Source organism: Vulpes vulpes, chromosome 5, assembly GCF_048418805.1.
Source record: "Vulpes vulpes isolate BD-2025 chromosome 5, VulVul3, whole genome shotgun sequence".
Taxonomy (NCBI): domain Eukaryota; kingdom Metazoa; phylum Chordata; class Mammalia; order Carnivora; family Canidae; genus Vulpes; species Vulpes vulpes.
Genome location: NC_132784.1, coordinates 21458184 through 21479616, shown reverse-complemented (window position 1 = coordinate 21479616; position 21433 = coordinate 21458184). Strand labels below are relative to the sequence as shown.

Sequence of the window (21433 nt, the reverse complement as noted above, 5' to 3'; positions counted from 1 at the left end):
TGAAACTTATACAGTGCCTCAATAAAACCATAAAAGAAAGAAAGAAATGCTGACCAAAACTCCATTCCTCATTTCTTCTCTCTAGCTTGATCTTTGATTCAAATTGCAGCCTCAGAAAGCTTTTTTTTTTTTTTTTTTTTTTTTTGCAGATATTGACGTGCTGATTCTAAAGTTTACAGGGAAAGACAAAGGAACTAGAAGAGCCCATTCTGAAATTATGAAAAAGAACAGAGAGTCAGAGGTCTCACATTACTGGATTATAAGATTTACTCTAAAGCTATAGTCATCATGGCAATGTATTGTCAAATGGGTAGACACCTTGATCAAGCAAACAGAATTGAGAGCCAGCAATAGACGGCACAGATACAGTTAACTGATTCTTGACAAATGTTCAAAAGCAAGTCAATGGAGAAAGGCTTTCAGCAAATGGTGATAGAATGATTGAACATCTATGCAAGAAACAAACTTTGATTCATACCCACTGCTATATTTAAAACAAGCAAAAAACTTAAAATAATTGTAGACCTAAAGCTAACTTGTAAAATTATAAAATGTTCTTCTAGGAGAAATCTGTATTAAATTGGGTATGTCTATGAGTTTTTAGATACAACTTCAAAAGCGCAACACACAAAAGAAAATATTGATTACTCGTACTCTCAAAATTTTAAAAGGCACCGTTTTTGCTCTGTAAAAGGCACCGTTAACAAGATAAAAAGACAACCCAAAGGATAGGAAAAGATATTTGTAAATCATATATCTGGCAAAAGCCTTGTATTGAGGATACATAAACATTCCCCAAACTCAATAATAGAAAAATAAAAATAAAATCAAAGACACCAGATAGAAAACGAGCAAAACATTTGAACAGCCACTTTACCAAAGAAGATAGATGGATTGCAAATAAACATACGGAAGCATCCTCATCATTATTAGTTTTTAGGGAAATGCAAATTAAGAACACAATAGGAATTCACTACATACCATTAAAATTGTTTAAAATTTTAAAATCTGACAGTATCAAATGTGGATGTAGAGCAACTGCAACTGTCATACACTGTTCCTGAGAATTAAAAATGGTACAGACATGAAAATACTTTGTTGGGTTTTCTTTAAACTTAAACATACACTTAACATATGACCCACTAATCCCACTGCTAGATATTTATACTGAGCTAAATTGAAAAACAAATGTTCATACAGCTTTATTCATAACTGCCAAAAATGAGAAAGAACCTAAATATCCTTCCACAGAAGAAACAAATTCCAAAACATCTGTCCAACACAACACAGAAAGTATCTATTTATTTACTCAACAGCATAGATGAAACATATAGGCATTTTGCTAAGGGAAAGAAGCCAGACCCCAAAGGCTACATATTTTTTGATGTCCAGAAAAAAAGGGAAAGCCATTAGGGTGGAAAATAAATTAGTGACTGCCAGGGTTTGGGATTATGGGTTAAGTACAAAGAAGTACTAACTAACCTGTAACTAAAATACTAAGAAACTTGTGAGGAAACTGAAACTATGCATTTGCCAAAATCCATGAACCCATATACAACAAAGGAGTTTTACTGTATGCAAAACAAAACAAGAAAATCCATCCACTTCTATTCCACACCGATTTTAACTTTCCCAGAGCAGAAATATGCTAACTATAATTAAGGGATACAACTGGATATTACAAAAACTGGTCTCTTACCATGTCAAATACATAAATCTAACTCACAACCTTTGCTCTCACTTTTTCCTTCCCCATGATTAATGCAGAGATACAAATCGAGACACATTTGACTTTTCACGTGACCCACTAAATCTCTCTAAATCTCTCTCGTGTGCAGGAAGACGTGGCTATTATGTGATTCTCTTTGTGTCTCCCAAAATATATTTTGATTACAGCAGTCACAAAAGAGGCACTCAAAAACTTCCAAGAAAAAAAAAAGGGAGGCTTTAAATAGTCCTTGAATAAATCATTTTAACTTTATTATATCTAGTCTTCCCTAAACTTGGTTGAACTCAGAATTTTTTCTTCCTATCTTCTAACATTCCTTGGAGGTGGTTTAGTGAAATAAACTTTGGGAAATACTTATAGATGTTGAAATACATTTTTGCACTTTAGATAATACTTAAAAGATTAATTTTGGATTCAGAAAAATATTGAGGTCTTGAGAAATTTGAAATATTTGAGTGAATTGTTTTGACTGCCAATTTAGAGACCATGTGGTATTTTTGAAGACTATTTATATATGCATTTGGCCCTTACAAAGCTGCAGCCACATGGCCCAGTCCCACAGAGGGGTCATAGTTTAAAGAACCCAATCCATAGGACTGAAACTAATTTCAAAATAACTCAAGTTATTTATATAATAACTTATTTATGTTATTTAATAACTTATTTTCTTAATATTAACTTAAAATTTTGAATACCACGAAGAAGCTGTCCAGTCCATGTAATACATTTTAGAATTCCCCTTTTTCCTTCCACTGCATTTATATACTAAAACTACTTCCAGCTCTCTCTTCACCACTCCTGAAAAATTCCTCCAACCGCCCTGCCTCATGTCTTCTATAGTTCTGCTTTTCTCACCATTTACTCCTGAATTGCCACCGAGGTCCAAGGAGTCTGGCAAGGTAGGACTTTCTTCAGGGAGGAAAGAGGAGGAAATAATCATCAGGCCCAAGCAGAATCCTCTTTAGCAGGCAGAGGAGGGAAAAGCCAGGAAATATTCAGTAGTAATATTTATTCCATTAAATGCTAAAAGAGGAGCATAGTATTCCCTGAGAAAGACTTTTTTGCAATAAGTAATCAGGCAATCAACATTAGGGAAACTGAGGGCCTCAGTGCTTATTGACCAGTTGTGACTATTGCGGCCGATTTTCAGCTGGGTAAATTTGAAAAGGATAAAACTGAAAGGCGATGTCAGTCAAGGTTCAGTCAAAGATGGGCTGCTTGGCTCTCTCAGTCTGTAGGGCATGTGACTCTTAGCTCAAGGTTGTAAATTCGAGCCCCGCATCAGGTGTAGAGATTACTTAAAAATAAAATCTTAAAAAAGAAAAAAAGAGAGAAAATATTCAGTCAGGAAATTCTGAGAAGCCAAGCAGGATCATGAAGGGGAATCCATAGGGTGATCTAGGGGAAGATGTCTGTGTGAGCACCCAGACAGGGGCCTGCGGCAGGGGCTGGCCAGCAGGCACAGCCTTTGGAAAGAAGAGCTGGATATGACAGAGGAGAGAGAGACCAGGCTAGGACTCTTGGGTCCAATCTGGGTCCCTCTGTTAAAAGCTGAAGACCTTGAGAGAGGAATGGCTGTGGCCTTCTAGGTCTCATGCAGACAGATCTCTTTGGCCAGCTCTAACACACAACATAGGGGAAAGGACACTGGGAATTGTGGTTCCTAACTCTTCCAAAGAAGATAGATGGATAACAAAGAAACATATGAAAGCATCCTCATCATCATTAGTTTTTAGAGAGATGCAAATTAAGAACACAATGAGAATTTACTACGCACCATTAAAATTGTTTAAAATTTAAAAATCTGACAGTTGTCAAATGTGGATGAGGATGTAGGGGGTTCAGGGGTTATTACTGAAATGAAAAAAGTAGAACTTCCCCTTTCCGGTTGACAACATTTACATGATTCAAATTTAACAGGTTTTGGGGTGATTCCCACTCAATGTTAGACATTGTGGCAGATATTGACACACACACACATGCACACACGTACCTATAACTTTTTCAGTAGTATCAGTCTATATTCTACCTTTCTCCATTTCTGTTGGTCACAATGAAAAAAATGAAGAATTTAGATAGATCTGGAGCTTTACCAAAAGATGTAAAAAACAGTAGATAATGTTGTATGATGGTTAGAAGAGAAAGCTCCGGAGTGTCTGGGGCTAAATCCTATCTTCTGTCATATAAGAGTTAAGTGACCTTGGGCAAAATACTTAATTCCTCTATTCCTCAGCCTCATCGTTGCAAATTTTAGGTACTACCCGCCTTACAGGGTTGTAATAATTATATGTGATAATATATGTACAGCACCTGGGGTTAAAAAAAATAGAAAGTCCAATTTAGGAACGAATAAAAATAAGTATTAGTGAAATTCCTGCTTGTGCCTATAAATATAATTTTTTAAATATTCAATTGCTGAAACAGAATGGTTTTAAATTATAGTTATGTATTTTTAACATATGTTCCCTTTTTTTGCTATCAATCAAATGAGGTAATACATATTGATGATATGTATTACCTCATAACATACAGATAACTGAATATACTAGATATATCATAAAGTCCCAGAATCCAGAATATTCAATTTCTAACTTAAAACTTGAAGTAGAATACAGAGGTATCAACTGACATAAACAACTCCAAATGACTGAATCAACAATTGAAAATAATTGAGTTAAAGTCCACACAAGTTGTATTTTAATAACTTAAAAATTAAGACAGTTCATTTTATTGCCCTGTAAATTGTTAAATCTCTATGTCTGCATGGACTTCCTGCTAACTACAGCTTCATAATCTGGACCTTTGCCTAAGTTAATGTCAACCCATTAGGGCTTTCTCTTTATTATTTCTTGATAATCAGTAGCGATCTCCCGTCCTTGGTTCTTCCTTTATAGCTATTTGTCCTAAATGGGACAATCCTTCATTTTGCCACAGCATGTAAGATCCCATGGCTCTTTGGCTGTGTCTCCCAAATCACGTGGTATTGACTTTCACTGGTTCACTGTTTTTCACTTCTTCATGGTACACTCTTTTCTGCAATCCTGATTAAAGCATGACGTACTTCTCCAGACAAATGCTAAGATTCTTAAAAAGGAAAGACCTCGGACAGAAACTATGGTTTGGTTACTATAAATCAGATAAATTTTAACTCACACAGAATATTGGCTATCTGTGAGCTTTCCAGCGTTCTGATCAGTACTATTAGTATCAGCATGTGCTTTTTACTAGTAATAGTGCAAGTTACCTGGAAAGGATTTTTGTATTAACTTCTCTGTTCTTCTTTTTAAACACATGAAGACATGGGAATATGGATTGACTCTGTATACCTCATTTTAAATGAATGGCTTATTTTCATGCATTCACATTACTCAGAAAAGTGAGAGTCAGATTTAAGCTATTGATAATCATCCATTTATAGGAGGGACAAGCAGGCCGGGGCCCACCTGTTACATTTCACTTATATTACAACTGTATGACTCCTAATTGAGGGGTGCTCTGATCTAGAAGACAATAAGTGAGCCCTAGAAGTGATATCATTCAAGAATACAGGTCCTCAGTATGTGTCAGTATGTGCTAAAGCATATGGTATGTACTTGGTCCCTAGACAAAGTTGTACTTAAAAGGATCAGGACAGTTAACCAGAAGCTCAGGCTGTAGGAGGCAATGCCACATGTGGCCAGTAGATAGCACTCAAGATGTTTCAATAAATGAAGAGAAGGGATCTTGGTGCGATTGTTACACTGCCAGGGAAACATTAGACAAGTTCATTTTAGATCAGTGGAGGGGCAAAATAGATGCCTCCAAATGCTTCGAAATTGGGATTTTCGCACCAAATCCCAGTAGCCTTTTAATGTAAATCTGTACTTTTTAATAAAATAATGGTAGCCCACTTGTTTCCTAAGACGATCTCCGTTTGAAGGCAAGGAAACTACCATTCATTTGATAACAGTTTGAAATAAAACAGGAAAGCAGCACTTGAAGAGTAATGCTGAGGTCCAGAGGGACCACACAGTGGACACAGCAGCTGCATTTCACAAAAAGATTCAAAATGCAACACCTTGTAGTAGAATCCGGATAAAGAGCACAGTTCACAAGCGACATGTATTTCCGAATGCAACATGTCTGGGTAAGTAAGAACCTGTCTGTAAACAAAAAATGAGTCATAATTGTTGGAAGCTGGTGGACGGTGCCTTGGCATGGTTAAACCTACCAGTACGTGTAGCTGCTGTTATATCTTGGTAAGTGACGGCTTCCATTGTGCATAAGGAGGAACTCTTGTTCCGTCGAGGTATGTAGAATTCAGTAGTAATATTTATTACTGTAGGAAGTGGTGAAGCCAGCTGCTCCTGTGATTTGGCACCTTCTTCCACATTTGCTCCCCCAGTTCAACTGATACAGCAGGTGTGGGTCTGTGTTAATAAACAAGGTGATGGATGCTGAGGCAGATACAGAAAACCGGGAGTGTGAGCAGTTAGATGCGAGTCATTCAAATATCTATCTAAGAAAACTGGCAGCACTTGTGAGCAAGAAAAGACAATGTTAAGAAAAAAAGACATCTGAAAAAGAATCAGTGAGAGAACTAAAGAAACAACGTCGACCTCCTTCTGCAGAAAATTGGAGGTGGTTGGAGGTGTCAGGCTATCACAAAAATGAGCTCCTGGGAGGATGAGTTTTAACCACAAGCTTCCTGCAACTGTAGCCCCCAGCCCCACTTTAAGGCACTTACACACTCAGGATGGCCAACCCAATACTCTGCTCAAAAATCTCTTAATCTAACCTCAAATTGCCTGAAACTACCTTCAGCCTTTGAACTTCCTATTCATGGGAGCCGTTATATGATCCTGTTGTCACTGTTTGATTTGAGCCCCTGTTTGGGCGCTAGTAACCAACAGTACCTTGTTAATATTAGGGGGTGGGGGGGAGTCCTATTCAAATTTTTTGCATCCCAGATTTCTGAAACCTAAGCATTTGATTCAAATTGGAAAATTTCCATTTGATTACCCAAGCTAGTGTTGTGTCAGTGTGTTTTTCCTCTGCTGTGCCTTTCTTAACTGCCTTGCGGTTGGCAGTAGGCACTACGTCTCACCCCGGAATAAGCTCAGAACAACTGAAGTCAAAAGAGCAACCGATCTGGAGTCTGATGTTCTCTGGCCTTGGCCTGGCTGTGTGACCTTAGGAATATCACTTTCCCTCTCTGAGCCTCAGTTCCTTCAACTATAAACTTAGGGGTTAAGCAAGATGTCATAGTTCTAACATTCTATGCTCTGTTCTTCTGCCTTCACTCCATCTAGGAAGCAACATCCAAAGCAGGTCAAATGATTTCCTAGTTGTGACACCCATCATATTTGATGTATAAGTAGGAAAAGCGGTTATTCAGGCAAATAATCACACATATATGGACAATGCATGGAAACTTACATGGAAAAAATGAAAGGTTTATAAAACAAATCAGTCTGGTTTGTAGAGACATAGTATTAGCCCTCAGGGAGAAGCTCTCTCCTGCCTGGTCCGTCTTGAGAGATGTTCTCTTTACCCAGTAGCCCTCTCATCACAGGACCTGCTGGGAACCCCAGGCTACCTCTCTCCCTTCTAGCCTCTCCTCTCGGTGGCTGACAGTGGCATCAAATAGCAACACACCCCTGGTAGCACCTTCTGACATCCAAGGACGAGATGGATGTACTGTTCACCAACAGTGGAGAAAAACCGCTTTGCTACAGAGGAATCTTTTGACTTGTGTCAGAACCAGGAGCCACTGATATGTTTATGTAATAAAACTTTATAAATCCCCCAGTCGTTGCCCCAATATCTACAAAGAGAATCTCTAGCTTTCTCCTGATCTGTCCTATAAAACATAACTAAGAAGGCAAATAGGTTCAAGTGATACTCCATTAAAATCTCAGTGCATTTCAGGGGTGCCTGGCTGGCTCAGTCAGTTAAGCAATCTGCCTTGGGGCTCAGGTCATGATCCAAGGGTCCTGGGATCAAGCCCCAAATTGGACTCTGCTTGGCAGGGAGCCTGTTTCTCCCTCTCCTCCCAGCTTGTGCTCTCTCGCTATCTCTGTCTCTGTCTCTCTCTCAAATAAATAAATAAAATCTTAAAAAATAAACAAATAAACTTCAGTGCATTCCAAAAGCGGGGTGGCTACAATTCTGTAGGGGAAAATAGGAAGGAGGGGAAGAAGGACAGAAGGGAGGAGGGGGGGAAGGAAAAAAAGAAAGGTTTCTGGTAGAGCAGTAGTTCTCAACCGTGACTGTATAGTGAAAACTCCTGGATGAAAATGATGGTGCTCAAGCCCACTTTTAGAGATGTTAAATTCCCCAGTCACTCCATGCACAGTCAGGGTTTAAAGTCAATGTAATACGGCATGATATTTTATTAAATAGTGACTCAGTGATATTCAATTACTCAACAAGAGTGGCAACTAAAAAGGATTTTAGTTGTTAAGAATTGCTACTAAAAGCCCGCCAGCTTATGACAGAGGTCTAAGAGTTCCAAAGGCTCCCTGAGAATTCCCTCTTTCCTTGGGGTAAGTAGTGCCATGTTCCTGAGTCCTGATTCCCACATCCCCGAGAGCTGCAGATTAGCCCCATGCCATGCAATTCTCCTCATGTCTCACCCTTCTAAAATTATTACCAGATCAAAGCTTCAGGCTCAGTCCAGTCTAACATCTTTTCCTAATAATAAGGTAGACTCTGGGGCTTTTATCATCCATAGATCATTCCTACAACTCTTATTAGCTAAAGGTTCATTCATTCACTACATCAAAACTTTTCTAACTGCCGGCCAGTTGAAAACTACCTGAGGCAGAGTGATGAATTGGAAAGTGTGCTGCAGCGGGAAGCTGAAGGCCTTGAATCAAGTTTCAGATTTGCCCACATGTCTCCGATGACCTGCAGCAAGGCACATGACACTTTGAGTTTCTGTTTCCTTAAACATAAAGTGAGAAAGTTGGTTAATGTCTACTGTATACTCTGGCTCTGAAATGCTGTGTACTGCATAGAATGTTTTTATGCACATGCTGGTGATGATGCTAATGAACAGGAGAGTGAGAAAAGTTAAGTCCAGAGGAGAAGCAAAAGAACAAAACTAACGGTCCAGATGAGCCACAAGTTGACAGATTTGCTCTCAAAGCATTGACATCCCTGTAAGTTGCTTTTTATAAAGACTACAATGGAGTCCTATGGCAGTAAAATTTGTTAGGTTCCACTTTCTGCCACTTGTCTATATGAAAAGACTATTTTCACTCCCCTCACACTGTGAAAACCACCCTTGCAAAATGAAAAGGCAATGATCTGATTCTCTAGCTGTTAAATTGCCTATAAGAGAAAGTGGTGATGTTTAAAGTGGAAAAAAAAATCTTCCAGTATGCCAGGAAAGTTTAAAAATACTCCAACCCTAAGTTCAGTTCGCTGTTCCTTTATAACAGCTCCTGTACCCACGTCTCTCCATTCTTGTCCTTCCAACTCCCATGACCATCTCATCATGCGGCCTCCTCCTCAAGACCACCCTGCATGTGTGTGTGTGTGTATATATATATATATATATATACACCACTTGGTGTGTGACTTTCCTCCTCCAAAAAGTTGTAAGACTCCTTATTTCCTGCAGATCAAGCTAAATTATTTAGCCTGGCATTCTCAGATCTCTACTTTCTAGCCCATAATCTAACTTTCCTCTCATTTTTTCTCAACACGTGTCTTCCACTTATTGTCCATCCATCCTTCAGTTATGTCCTATGAAGTCCCTCCACTTTGCCTTTCCCCCTGTTTTTCCTCCCATGTGGAAAGGCTCTTCCCATTTTCTCCCACATAGACTCATCCTGGCCATTCTTGGAAACTGAGCCCCCTCCCATGTCATCGCTGCCATGAAGCCTTCATACTGGATTACAATGGTCTTTCTTCCCTCGAATTGAACTTAGACTTTCCTGTAATGTCTACTGTGTTTTGTTTATTGCATGTTTGCTGATTCTGAAGGACAAAGCAACATATTATCTTCATCTCCTTCCTTCCTTCCTTCCTTCCTTCCTTCCTTCCTTCCTTCCTTCCTTCCCTCCTTCCTCCTACTTTCCCACAGTATGTACTGCAAGAAATTGGAGAAAACAGTAAACTCTTGGTAGTAACCTTATTTAAAAAAAAATATATATACACACACACACACAGTAATACCAGGCCTTAATCAATAAGACTGTTGGTACTTCTCTCTTACACAGCCTTATCAATGGAACACAAAAGTTTGGTCATGTGTCTTAGCTTGGAATTCAAAACCTTACAGCACGTTCTTTTGCAAGAATACTTTGTACTACTCGGACACGTCCAAGTTTGGGTCCCTTTAAAATTTTATGTCTTTGTCCCAAAAGTAATGACCTAAGACATATGAACAACTTTAAAGAGTTAAGTATGCCAGTAATTAAATCACTTAATTATTTATTTCAATAGTGTGTTAAGTCATGCACTCAGCATTTAAACAGTGGTAACAGAATTAGAAACTACTTAATCAGGAGGGGAGCCCACCTTCTGGTTTTATAGATGAGTCAGCCGAGGCTCAGACACCAAGTCTAAATGAGTCTAAATCTTGCAAAGTCCTGGGATGCCTGGGTGTCTCAGTGCTTGAGCATCTGCCCTTGGCTCAGGTCGTGATCCTGGGGGTCCTGGGATAGAGGACCCACAGGGAGCCTGCTTCTCCCTCTGCCTATGATTCTACCCCTCTCTCTCTCTCTCTCTCTCTGTGTGTGTGTGTGTGTGTCTCATGAATAAATAAATAAAATATGAAAAAAAAGAAAATATTGCAAAGTCCTCTGCCTTCCTCTTCCTCTCCCAGCAGCACCTCTCCAAAAAGATGTTCCTCTATGTCTGCCAAACCCTTCCCCATTTAGTCCTTCTTGTTTCCCAAAGATTGTCTGTAAATAATTTGCAGCCTTATCCCAGGGACCTAAAGTTAGACAAGTAGATCGACCCATAGAGATGTCTTCCAATTTTTGAAATGATCTTATTTATGCTTCTAAGATAGAATAACCTTCTAGAAGTGGTCTCTAAGCCTTGGTAAAGAGAGAATTTTTATGGACCTGAGGGGAGGTGAATTATAGATTTAGATATGCAAATAGTGATTATGTCTAAGAGTCTGCTGCAAGGAATAGTTAACAGTCTGAGGACAAGCAGAAGTCGGGCAGGGCTGGGGCATCCTTTGCTACAGGGTCCCGGAACTCCCAGTCAGGCTTGGGCCCTCACTTACCTTCCCCCTCTCCCTACACAGAATGGAGCTGTCCTAGAGAGATGCCCCACCTGCAGCCTCAGGGACAAGATGCTTTCAAAGTCACACCCGGATCCCAGAATACTTGGGAATAAACTCTCCCCCCCTCTGTACCATCTTGGCATACCCCGTGAAAAGGCTGGACCTTGCCATGCCCCAGTCCATTCTCCTATCCTTGGCTCTGCTTCACAGGTGGTCCTGGCCCATTTAAAGGCTTAGGGACTCCCCTTTCATTTCGATTTTAGGGTGGAGGTGGGTAGTAAGAGGAGGAGAATGGCCGTCCTAACATTCCCCTAGGAATCTCCCCTAAAATTTCAGCCCTAGTTTCACTTTTTGTTGCAGAAGACTGGAAATCCATCGCGATTCTTCTCCCCTGCCTCAACGTGTTTTTCTTCCGTAAATGAGAGCTTTCTGGATGTTTCTGGATGTAGGAAATAACCTCATTGTGCTCATTTCTCGTTGAAGCAGCTGCCTAGGGGCTCATCCCTGGACCTCAAATTTTCCCACCTGTTAAAAATAACATACAAGGGCCCATGAACGGTGGTTAAGTCCCCACCCACCGTAAGCGGTGGAAGGCTGAGGCCCGCTGCCCTCTGACTCTTCCCCTCGCGCGCCCAGCCCGGGGTGGCTGCAGGTCAAGCACCCCCTGCTCCAACCCAACGCAAGTTGTGAGCATCGGGCGAGGCTCAGAGGCTGCAGCCAGGGCTCCAAGGCGACTCCTCGCCAGAGGAGGATTTCCCGAGGGGGAGGCTCTGCGGCGGGGGGTCCTCCATCCTCTCCGGGGTCCTGTGCCCCTCGGTGACCTCGCCGCCCTCACCCCCCAGCAAGCGCAGCCCGCACACCTCGCTCGCTCCCCCAGCCCCCCCGCCCCCAGGTGCAGGTGGGCTCCCACGGCTCCCGCTCGCACAAGCCCTTCCCGCCGCTCGCGACCCTCCGCGCCCCCGGCTGCCGCGGGTGGGGCGCTCTCCCGGGCCCCTTCCAGGCCGCCGCGGAGGGGGAGCTCCCCGCCCCGCGCCGCGCCCGCGGACCTCCCGGGGAGACCCGAGCGGGCCAGCGGGCGAGCGGGGCCCGGCGGCTCCCGGGCTCCGGGGCGCTCGGCCCCGCGCGGGAACCCGCCCCCGGCGCCCGAGCCGCCGCCTCCAGCCGCGGGCGCCCCGCACGCTCCCCGCGGGCCGCTCCGAGGAGGGGCGCAGGGGCCCGAGCGCCCTCCCCCTCCCGCCCCTCCCCGCCCCTCCCCGCCCACCGGCCGGCGCGGCGCTGCGCGCGGACTCGGGGACCAGAGCGGCGCGGTGCCCCGCGTGCCCAGCGCTGCCCTCGAGTGGAGATGCGCGAGCGGCAGGCGAGGGCGCGCAGCTCGTGAGACGCCGCCACCGGCCCCGGCCCGGCGCGGCCCGGCCCGGCCCCGGCCCCGGCCCCGGCACCGGCACCATGCGCCTGCGGCCGCTGCCCCTCGTCGTGGTCCCCGGGCTGCTGCAGCTGGTGAGTCCTCGGCGGGGCGCGGAGTGCGAGGGCAGCGACTCGCGGGCTGCGGCACAGCAGGGCGCCAAGTGGCGGGAGGAGGCGCGCGCCGGCCCGCGCTGGGGGCTCTGCAGGGCTCGGCTCCGAGGGGCTCGGCGTGGGTAGGTCCCAGCCGGGATTCTGCCGGGAGGCCCGCGGGCACTCGGAGGCCGTCGCGCGTCCCTGTTCTCGGGGTCACCCCGCGGCTCCCCGCCGGGACACCTCGGGCGGCCCGGAGCGGGGAGGCTGCGGGGCAGGTGCATCGCTGTGCGCTCTGCGCTCGCCGCCCGGCGCGGGGACCCCCGGGGAGACGCTTGGCGCCCGGGGGCCGCCGCAGGGGACTTGCTCGCGCAGCTGCTCGCCGGAGCCGCCTCGGGCACCTGCCCCGCGGGGCGGCCCGAGGGGCCCGAGGAGGGCGGCGGGGGGCGGCGGGCGGGCGGCCCCTGCCCGGGACCTCCGTGGGTCCCGCCATCCCGCGCCGCGCCGCGCTCGCCTCTTCCGAGCGCACCTCCGTGCCCCGTGCATCGCCCGTGAGTCCCATTTCAGGGAGATCCCGACTGAGACCTTCCAGAAGACAACTTGGAAAGGAGAATGCGAGGAGCCGGCACTGCTGCGCCCGTGCGATGCGTTTCTCCTGCTCTCCAGGCGCTCCCCGAGCTAAGGCGCGGTCACCGGGGCTTTCTCCGGGCTCCACGGGCTCCTTTGGTCCTTATTACGCTTAAGATTTTGCTTAAGTTATAGCTCTGGGCTGTTCAAACAAGGTTAAAGAAGCCAAGCCCCTTAGAGAAGGATTATCTCTCCCTTTCCCCCTTTCTTTCCTTCTTTTCTCTTCTATTCTGTTGTTTGCTTTTAGAGGGAAAGACGAAGTAACTTACAAAAAAGTTTCCCTGCGAGACGTCTGGTGCAGTAGATGCAGAGGTACTGTGCGCGTATTGAGGGTGAAAGGCAATCTAAAAGGTGTTAGTGAGGGGACAGATCCCAGGGAGAGGCCCGTCCATCCTGCTTACAACAGAGATTAGCCTCACTTGCACAGCATTGAGTAAGAAATTCTTCAGTGGCATCAGGAGGAAAATGCAGTGATGTTCCCAGATGTCCTTCAGTGAGCCTTCACATACTGCCTACATGTAATACTGCATGTTAAAATAAATGTTACGGCTAAGGTAATGTGCATGCAACGTATATGCCACCTTAGACTTTAGGGTCACTTGCTTTTTAAAATGTTTAAGCTGGATTCCGATAAAAGATGGGCTAACCAGCAGCATCTGTGGGGTGTGTGTGAGTAAAACTCCAGAAGCCTGGAGAAATCAGGTACTTAGTTAGGTAAGATCTTCAGGATATCTTCATGAATCTCACGGTGAATTTAATTTTGCATTCAGTGATCATGAACTGTGTATCTGTTCCACTGAGTTAGACTCTTAAAGATGAGGAAATATATTTGGGCATATGTTGGGAAAAAGTTCTCCTATCAGCTACCGTATTGGAAATGTTACTTCTTTTTTTTTTTCACACCACCATAGTCAATAGGAAATAGGAAATACATCTTGAAGGGATTATATAGCCTCCTTAAGAGCTAGATTCTAATATTACAGCATGGATTGATTGATTCATTTTTAAGGAAGCTTATGTCAAATTCTAATCCGTTTTTGGATTGTGCTTGGGTTGTAATGTTTTTTTCCTGGAGCACTTTATCATGGTAAGTGAGGTGGGAGCTGCAGCTGTGTGATAAGCTCACATTCCTTATACTGCCATCCTTTTGGACAATAAAAGGCTGTTTACATTCTCCACATTCTTAGAGCGGTTTCCAGTCATATAACACAAGGGGGTTAGGATGTGGAAGGAAAACAAAGTGGCTGAGGAGGGTAGACCTAAATGGAAACATTCCCCGATCCCACCATGTACCCTGGCAGGTATCAAAGAGGGCAGGTCATAATTTGGCCCTTTGGAAGGTTCACTGTTTTATTCTACCTTTTTTCAGCTGATATCGAACTTACTTCCTAAGTCCCAACAGCAAGTGGATAAAATGTTTTCTAGATTTGAAAACTAGTCTTTTACTTTTCCAGGAACTAGAGACATACGTATTTAGTAGATCTGCCATGGGGCCAGGAAGGGGCGGGGGGGGGGGGGGGGGGGCAGGGGCAAGTTTTGGGTTATTGTTGGAATTGGATTTTATTTCTTCATCTACTCTGGCAACCCGAAGAATATACTTTTTAAAAAATGCCAAGTATTTTAAATGAGTAGTGGATTCATTTGGGGATTTTGAAATTTAACTTTAAGAAAACCGTCTGTTTCATCAAAAACAATCGCAAAGCGTGGAGTCCAAATAAGTCACTAGCCACATGATCTTGGTGCAATAATGAGAATGTTTTAGTTGTTTCTGTAATACTTGAAATTTTTAAGAAAACAGTCATCCGAATTGATAAATATTGCAGGAAGTCTATGAACTACGTGTGTATGTTACCTGCCCTCGCCCAGTTCTCCTTGCCTGTGTCCAGTGTTTTAACTGATAGGTTGCTTTACCTAATTGATAGGATTACTAGGGCCATTGCAAAATTTAAATATCAATCCTGAAAGTATTATTTTCTCCAAAATCCTTATTCAGCAACACATCCTTTATTACAGTATTAATAGCACATTATTTCTTTTCTGCCATCTAATGATGAGAAAATTAGCATTTGAAATTAATATTATAATATAATGAGTGTTATTTCCTGACATGATACAAAGTAAAGACTTTGCCAGATGACAACTTCTTCAAGATTTATATGATAATTTGGAACTCATAATAAGTGTGATTTTTGCCTTTAAGTAAAATGCAGATTGTAAAAAGATTAAATTTGAATTTAAATGGATTATTAGCTTGAGTTTAAGATAAAATTCAGTGATGATTTTTAAAATAAGTTTGTTATGCATTTCAACTTGTTTTTCTGTGATATAATGATTTTATAAAGTAAAATATAAATTAGAAGTGACGTAAGTTAGCGAGTTTTTAGAATTATATAAAATCAGAATACCTGTGATACAAGGTGTTACAATTTTAAGGTCATCCTCATTGCATAGTATCATCCCACATGAACTTCTTATTAAGGGTATTTTGTTTATCTTTAACAAATTAATAATTTTAATATTTGTTTAGTGAGATATTCATATCATGTATTTATTCTCAGCTCTGTAATTACAAAAGGTGGTAACTCATGACTCTCTTCCATTCAGAAGTCACAATTTCCCTCATGCAGTTCTGATCCATAAACATCAAAACAGTGTTTTCTAGTGTAGGATCGATAGTCTGTTGGCTAGATGACAATGCACAGGAGTAAAAGTACCACCATATATTGGTTACAACTTAGAGTTGGTCGGGCTTTAAAATTAATTCCTCATTAAAAGCATCATTATCTTAGGCATTCTTAAAAATGAGAATTAGGATTAAACAGCCAAGTCCTCCGTTCTAGACACTCACCTCCCCGTGTAAGTTGCGTTCCCTTGGCCTATTCTGAGATTTATGTTATTTGGTTCTGTTTTAAATGCCATCCACCTAGGAAACTGACTCCTTTTGGGAACTTATTTTATAGCTTAATAGATTTCCAAATGGAAAAGAAAAGCTTTCTTAATCTTTGTGGTGTTTTTTAAATTTTTTTTTATTGTTTTTGATTAATGATCAAAATGCTAAAAAAGGCAGAAGGCTTTTTGAAAAACCTTTTAGAGATTTTACATTGTCAGCTTAAAATGTGTAGCTCTTGCAAATCGAGTGAATTAAGAAATGTTGATTTTATAATACGTTGCCCACCTTTTACCTATTAAAGAGCTAATTAATATACTTTGGATGATTTAGACATTTAGTAGTAGCAATCAAAGGTGAATATAAATGTGTCACAGGTTTGTGCTTTTGTAAAAGCTCTAAGACTGTCTCTTACTGTTTACATATTCTGCAGACTCCTTTACCTGAAGCATTGCTGGGTAAGATTTGAAAAAAGAATTATAGCTGCACACTCAAGTGCCTACAGTTAGGGCTGTGTCAGCGATTCTGTAAAGAATCTCATTTCTATCTTAGCCATAAGCATTATTGCTGGTAAGAAGTTGGCATTTAATATCTTGATTTGGGAGTCAATTATTTTAAAGCTGCTTTAAAAAATTGGCCCAAATGATTTTGAGCACTCATCCATGTGAGGTTATTCTCTTGTTATTCGTATAGTGTGCAAGATGATGGTTTAACAAACTAATTTCTCTATTATTCTGGCACAGAGGTTATAATGTTTAAATTATTTTAAAATAATCCTTTCCCAATTAACCTATGTATTGCACCATTGTGATACTTTGAAATGTTATTTCATCATAAGCGGTTTTAGTTGTGCCAAATTCAGATGCCCTAATAATTATCTTTATGAATCTTCATTTGCTAACAATCTACTTGAATTTTTTACTACTTTTGAAATGACCAGCGGTGTTAATGACAACTCCATTTTTTATTTCAAAATGTTGTTCAGTTATAAAAGAATCTAAAGCAACTTACAGCATAGATTTTCATATTATAGAAGGAATTCTAAGATATGATTGAGAACTTCCATTTTATGTTATTTTTAATTTATGAAAATCTAGATAAAAACCTTCAAAAACTGGTTCATTGTGCTGCAAGATCAATATATAATAAGGAATGCCATTTCTTTGTAGAACCACTATTAAAAATTAAAATTTCACTATTGAAACCCCAAAGCTACAGAATATGTTTTCCTTTTTCCTAGTCAGATCATTCAAGAAATTAAAATAGTGTCTTTAAACTTACCGTTCTTATAAATTTTGTCCCTCCAAGATTTATGGATGTATGGTAAGGGACAAGGGAAGTTTTGTATACTTAAACTACAATAATAGTGTTGTCTTAAGAGTTGCATATCCTTAGTATTTTCAAGTTTCTTTCACACAGTTTGTGGCTTTCTTGTCTCCCCCAAAAAACTGTAAGATTGAGAAGGACATTTTAAATGTTCCCACTTGTATATTGGAATGAACAATACATTTGGTGTTTCATTTCTAAATAAATGGCACATTCAACAAATATTGACTGTTTTGACCCAGACTATGCACTGAGACCATAGCAGATGTTGAGGACATAGGAGTAAACAAAACAGGACTGAACTGAGAGTCTGAGTGTGTGAATGTGTGTGCACACATGTGTGCGTATGTGTCTTGGGCAAGTCACTTAGCAACCTCAACCTCTCGTCTGTAAATGAAGTCATTAATGATAAAGTGGATGGAAAGTGATTTTTAGCATTACTTTCCTCTTTTTTGGTACATGGTAACAGTGTCTCAGGATTTTTCTTTTCATGAATTACATCTTCCATTATTGTAGAAAGTATGTGTTACATACAGACATAATTGTTTTAAATATAAATTTTACATGGAGTTCATGCTGTGTAACCACATCACAAATGATATGTATATTTAGAAGTAGATTTAAAACATTGCAAGAAAAAAAATAAAATAAAACATTGCAAGATTAATTAAATGTTATCCCTGCTTATGGGAAGAGAAAATTAGTGAAAGTGGGCAAAGGGAATTGATGAGCATTTATTTAACCCATATAATCAACAAAATCAATAAAATTTAAATTAAAATGGTATAGTCAGGCTTTTTCTCCTCCATACTATTTTTGAATTGAAAACTACCAACATCTAGTCATTGCTTTAATTTAAATAAAAAGTAAATTGACTCTCAGTTAAATTCTAATTATTAAGATAAACAACATAACAGAGTAATACTGTACTTCAACCAGAAAATGATCATGGGACTTCTGTGCTCTTCAGTAGAATCCAGCCTCTTTAAATCAGAAATACTTTTAACTCCAGAGGTTTCAGGAGTTCAGATGTAAATGGTATGGAATTTTTAAAAGAAAACAAAGAGCTCACATGTGAGACCCTATCAAAGATGGAGAAAATGTCAGTGGTTTTAACATTAGGAAACAAGCCATCTGAAATAGACTGACTCGTCCTGGGGTTCAGTCCAATTACACTTTAAACAATGTAAATGTCTTGAAAAATGAACCCTGACTTTGTGCTATTGCTGTTCGGGGCCAAATAAAGTAATTCTAGGATCACAGAAGCACTTGTTTAAATCTCTTCATGCAAGATTATGTAAGATTGTGATTTTCAAGCATCGTGATATAATACTAACAATTTTAAAATTTTATCAGTCTTACCTTAAGTTACCTAGCATGTATATTTACTCATTCAAAACAATAACTTAAGAAGTTACTCGCAGGGAGAGACCACATGTTTAATTTATGTGGTTATACGAAGTCCATGTAATTTCCAGTCCAGGTTTCTAGCTCTTATTTGTGTGCAGACTCAGCCAGTGAAAATGGTTGATGGACTATGACAATCTGCACGATATTTTGAATGGATAATGTATACAATAAGAGAATAGAGGCCCTAAAGAACTAGTTAACATTTTGTAGTAATGATAACAATAATTTTTATTAACAAAGTTTTGCATTTTGGTAATCCAAACAGACAACAATTGGGGTCTGTATAAGGAATATTGCTATGGAGATAAAAAAGGAGGTGAAGTTTTCAAAGGTGTGTTTTCCATAATCATGAATTCATCTGCGAATCCCGTGTCAATGACTCCCAAATTTGTACGTCACTTCCTACCCTACCGTTCAGGCTCTAAGACCATATCTCCATAGTTTACTGTTCATTTTGACTTGGATATTTTACTACCAACTCACACTCAACGTGTTCAAAGCCATGCACATCTTTCCTGAATAAGTGCTTTCCAATATTCATGGGTTCAGATCTTGAAGTCTCCACCTCCCCCTTTTTAATGTATGGTGTCCTTGTGTTCAGACAGGTGACTTGATATAAAGCACTATGTGGTTTATTAGATTCTTTCACATATGTGATCCCATATTTTATCTTCACATCAGCTCTGAAAGGTAAGCAGAGCAACAGTTATTGCATCCACTTTACAGATGAAGAAGCAAAAGCTTTGAAGTTTTCAGAGATGGACTGTAGACCAGAAAAGATAAAACTTGCATTGTCTACCCAGCCCAGCTGTTAGCTCAGGGCAGCCTCCATTTATAGCAGGAGGTTGTGAGATCTGTCTTTGACATCCAGAGCCATAGGCTTGAGGAACATTTCTGGGCAACATCTCATTCTGTTCAGTGTCCATGCTGAGATAGAAACCTCAACTCACTCATTTTAGAAATGTTTTAAACAACTTTGTGATAGAGTCAAAGAAGGTAAATACAACAAACGCATTACTGGATTATGTCCCTTAATCAAGAGTTGCATTTACAATTTAGTCTCACAGAGTTTAGTTTGCCAAGTGCTTTGGCTTTTATGTCACTTTAGGGTTTTTGTTGGCCCAGTAAATGTGGTTCCAGTTGGGATCAAGAGAGGTTTGAGAGTTCCTCTAACTTCTCAAGATCTCAACCTGCACTTCTTCAAGACTGAAAAGGTGAACAGGAAGAGAGTGAAAGGTCTTGATTTCTGTTAAGGGCCACTTAATCCTGGTTGCCTAAGGGGCGGTAGGAATGTGAGAAGCCTGGGGGATGGGGCCGGGCTACCTAGTAGGTGCTTATGCTTGTGCAGAATTGTGAGCATAGTTGTGCTTTAGCAGTAGCAAGCTTCCTCTTCTTCTCTCATCCCTTTCTTACATTTGTAAAGATGCTATATCATAGTGCATTTTGTTGGCTCTTCCACCCAGACCTCTTTGGATCTCTTTTTAACATGTCTATGGACAACACCCCCCCCCCAACCCCTCCACTTTTTGGTTTCTATTCTAACACTGGACAACTATAAATCTCCTTTGGGAAGTACCCCCTGGTGTTGGTGTTGGATGCATCTTGTCAGAAAGTACTCATGATCAGAATGTCCTCCTGTTCCCTTTTCTCCCCCTTCAGCCAGCTCTTATCAGATGACTCACAGGTACCAGGGTATGGAAAGCCATGTTCTCTCACTCCGAGATCTGGCGGAATGTTCCAGAGTTCCCTTGGAGGCAGTGGGCTGAAACTACCTCAAGTGGATTTTGCTTGTCACACACCTGCATGGCTGTCTTCCACTCTCTGACCTGCAGCCCCACTCCCTTACCCGACTTCCCTGGAACCGCTTCTTTAGGAATCACTTGCATTCCAACACTTGTCTCAGGGTCTGCTTCTGGGGAAACCAACCTAAGATTTCTGTTTAATATTTTTTTTAATATTCAGGAATTTTTATGATAGCCATTCTCGCCCCGTCTGCTTTCTGTCATCTCACAGTAAGAGATAATCATTATGAATAATTTAATGTGTATTTTTGCAGAAATTATGGATATGCATGCTTTTATCATAATTATACTAACACAGCATAATGTTCTATAACATTTTTAATGCAATAGTATATTGTGGCCATTTTTATGCGATATAAAACAACTTATGTTTTTGAGGATTCATAGTGTTTCATAGCATTGACGTACCATAATGTGTTTGATCCATTCCTTATGAATATTTCGACTCTTTTGGATTTATAAAATATATTTGTGAATATTTAAAATGAATTCCTAGAATTGTAGATACTGGTTCAATGCTGGGAATGTACAGTAAGATTTTTTTTTTAATTTTTTAATTTTATTTTATTTATTTATGATAGTCATACAGAGAGAAAGAGAGAGAGGCAGAGACACAGGCAGAGGGAGAAGCAGGCTCCATGCGCTGGGAGCCTGATGTGGGATTCGATCCCGGATCTCCAGGATTGCGCCCTGGGCCAAAGGCAGGCGCCAAACCGCTGCACCATCCAGGGATCCCCTACAGTAAGATTTTTGATAAATATACATTTTCCCCTAATGGACTATGCCAAAATGTAGTACCATACATAGTGTTTTCGCATATCTATGCCCCTTTGTGGACAGTGTTTTTCCTTTTTTTGACTTTGCCACTCTATTTAAGGAAGACACCTCATTGTTTATTAGGAAGGTAAAGTGTGTTTTCATATTTAATC

General features: G+C 41.2%; 1 protein-coding gene across 1 annotated transcript in view; it reads left to right on the top strand.

Moving 5' to 3' along the window:
• Positions 1 to 11950: 11950 nt before the first annotated feature.
• Positions 11951 to 21433, top strand: part of NXPH2 (neurexophilin 2) — a 109559-nt gene continuing 100076 nt past the window's right edge. The window contains exon 1 of the mRNA XM_072757647.1: positions 11951 to 12455. Coding sequence (XP_072613748.1) covers positions 12405 to 12455 — 51 coding nt within the window. The 5' untranslated portion in view covers positions 11951 to 12404. The remainder of the gene's footprint in view (positions 12456 to 21433) is intronic.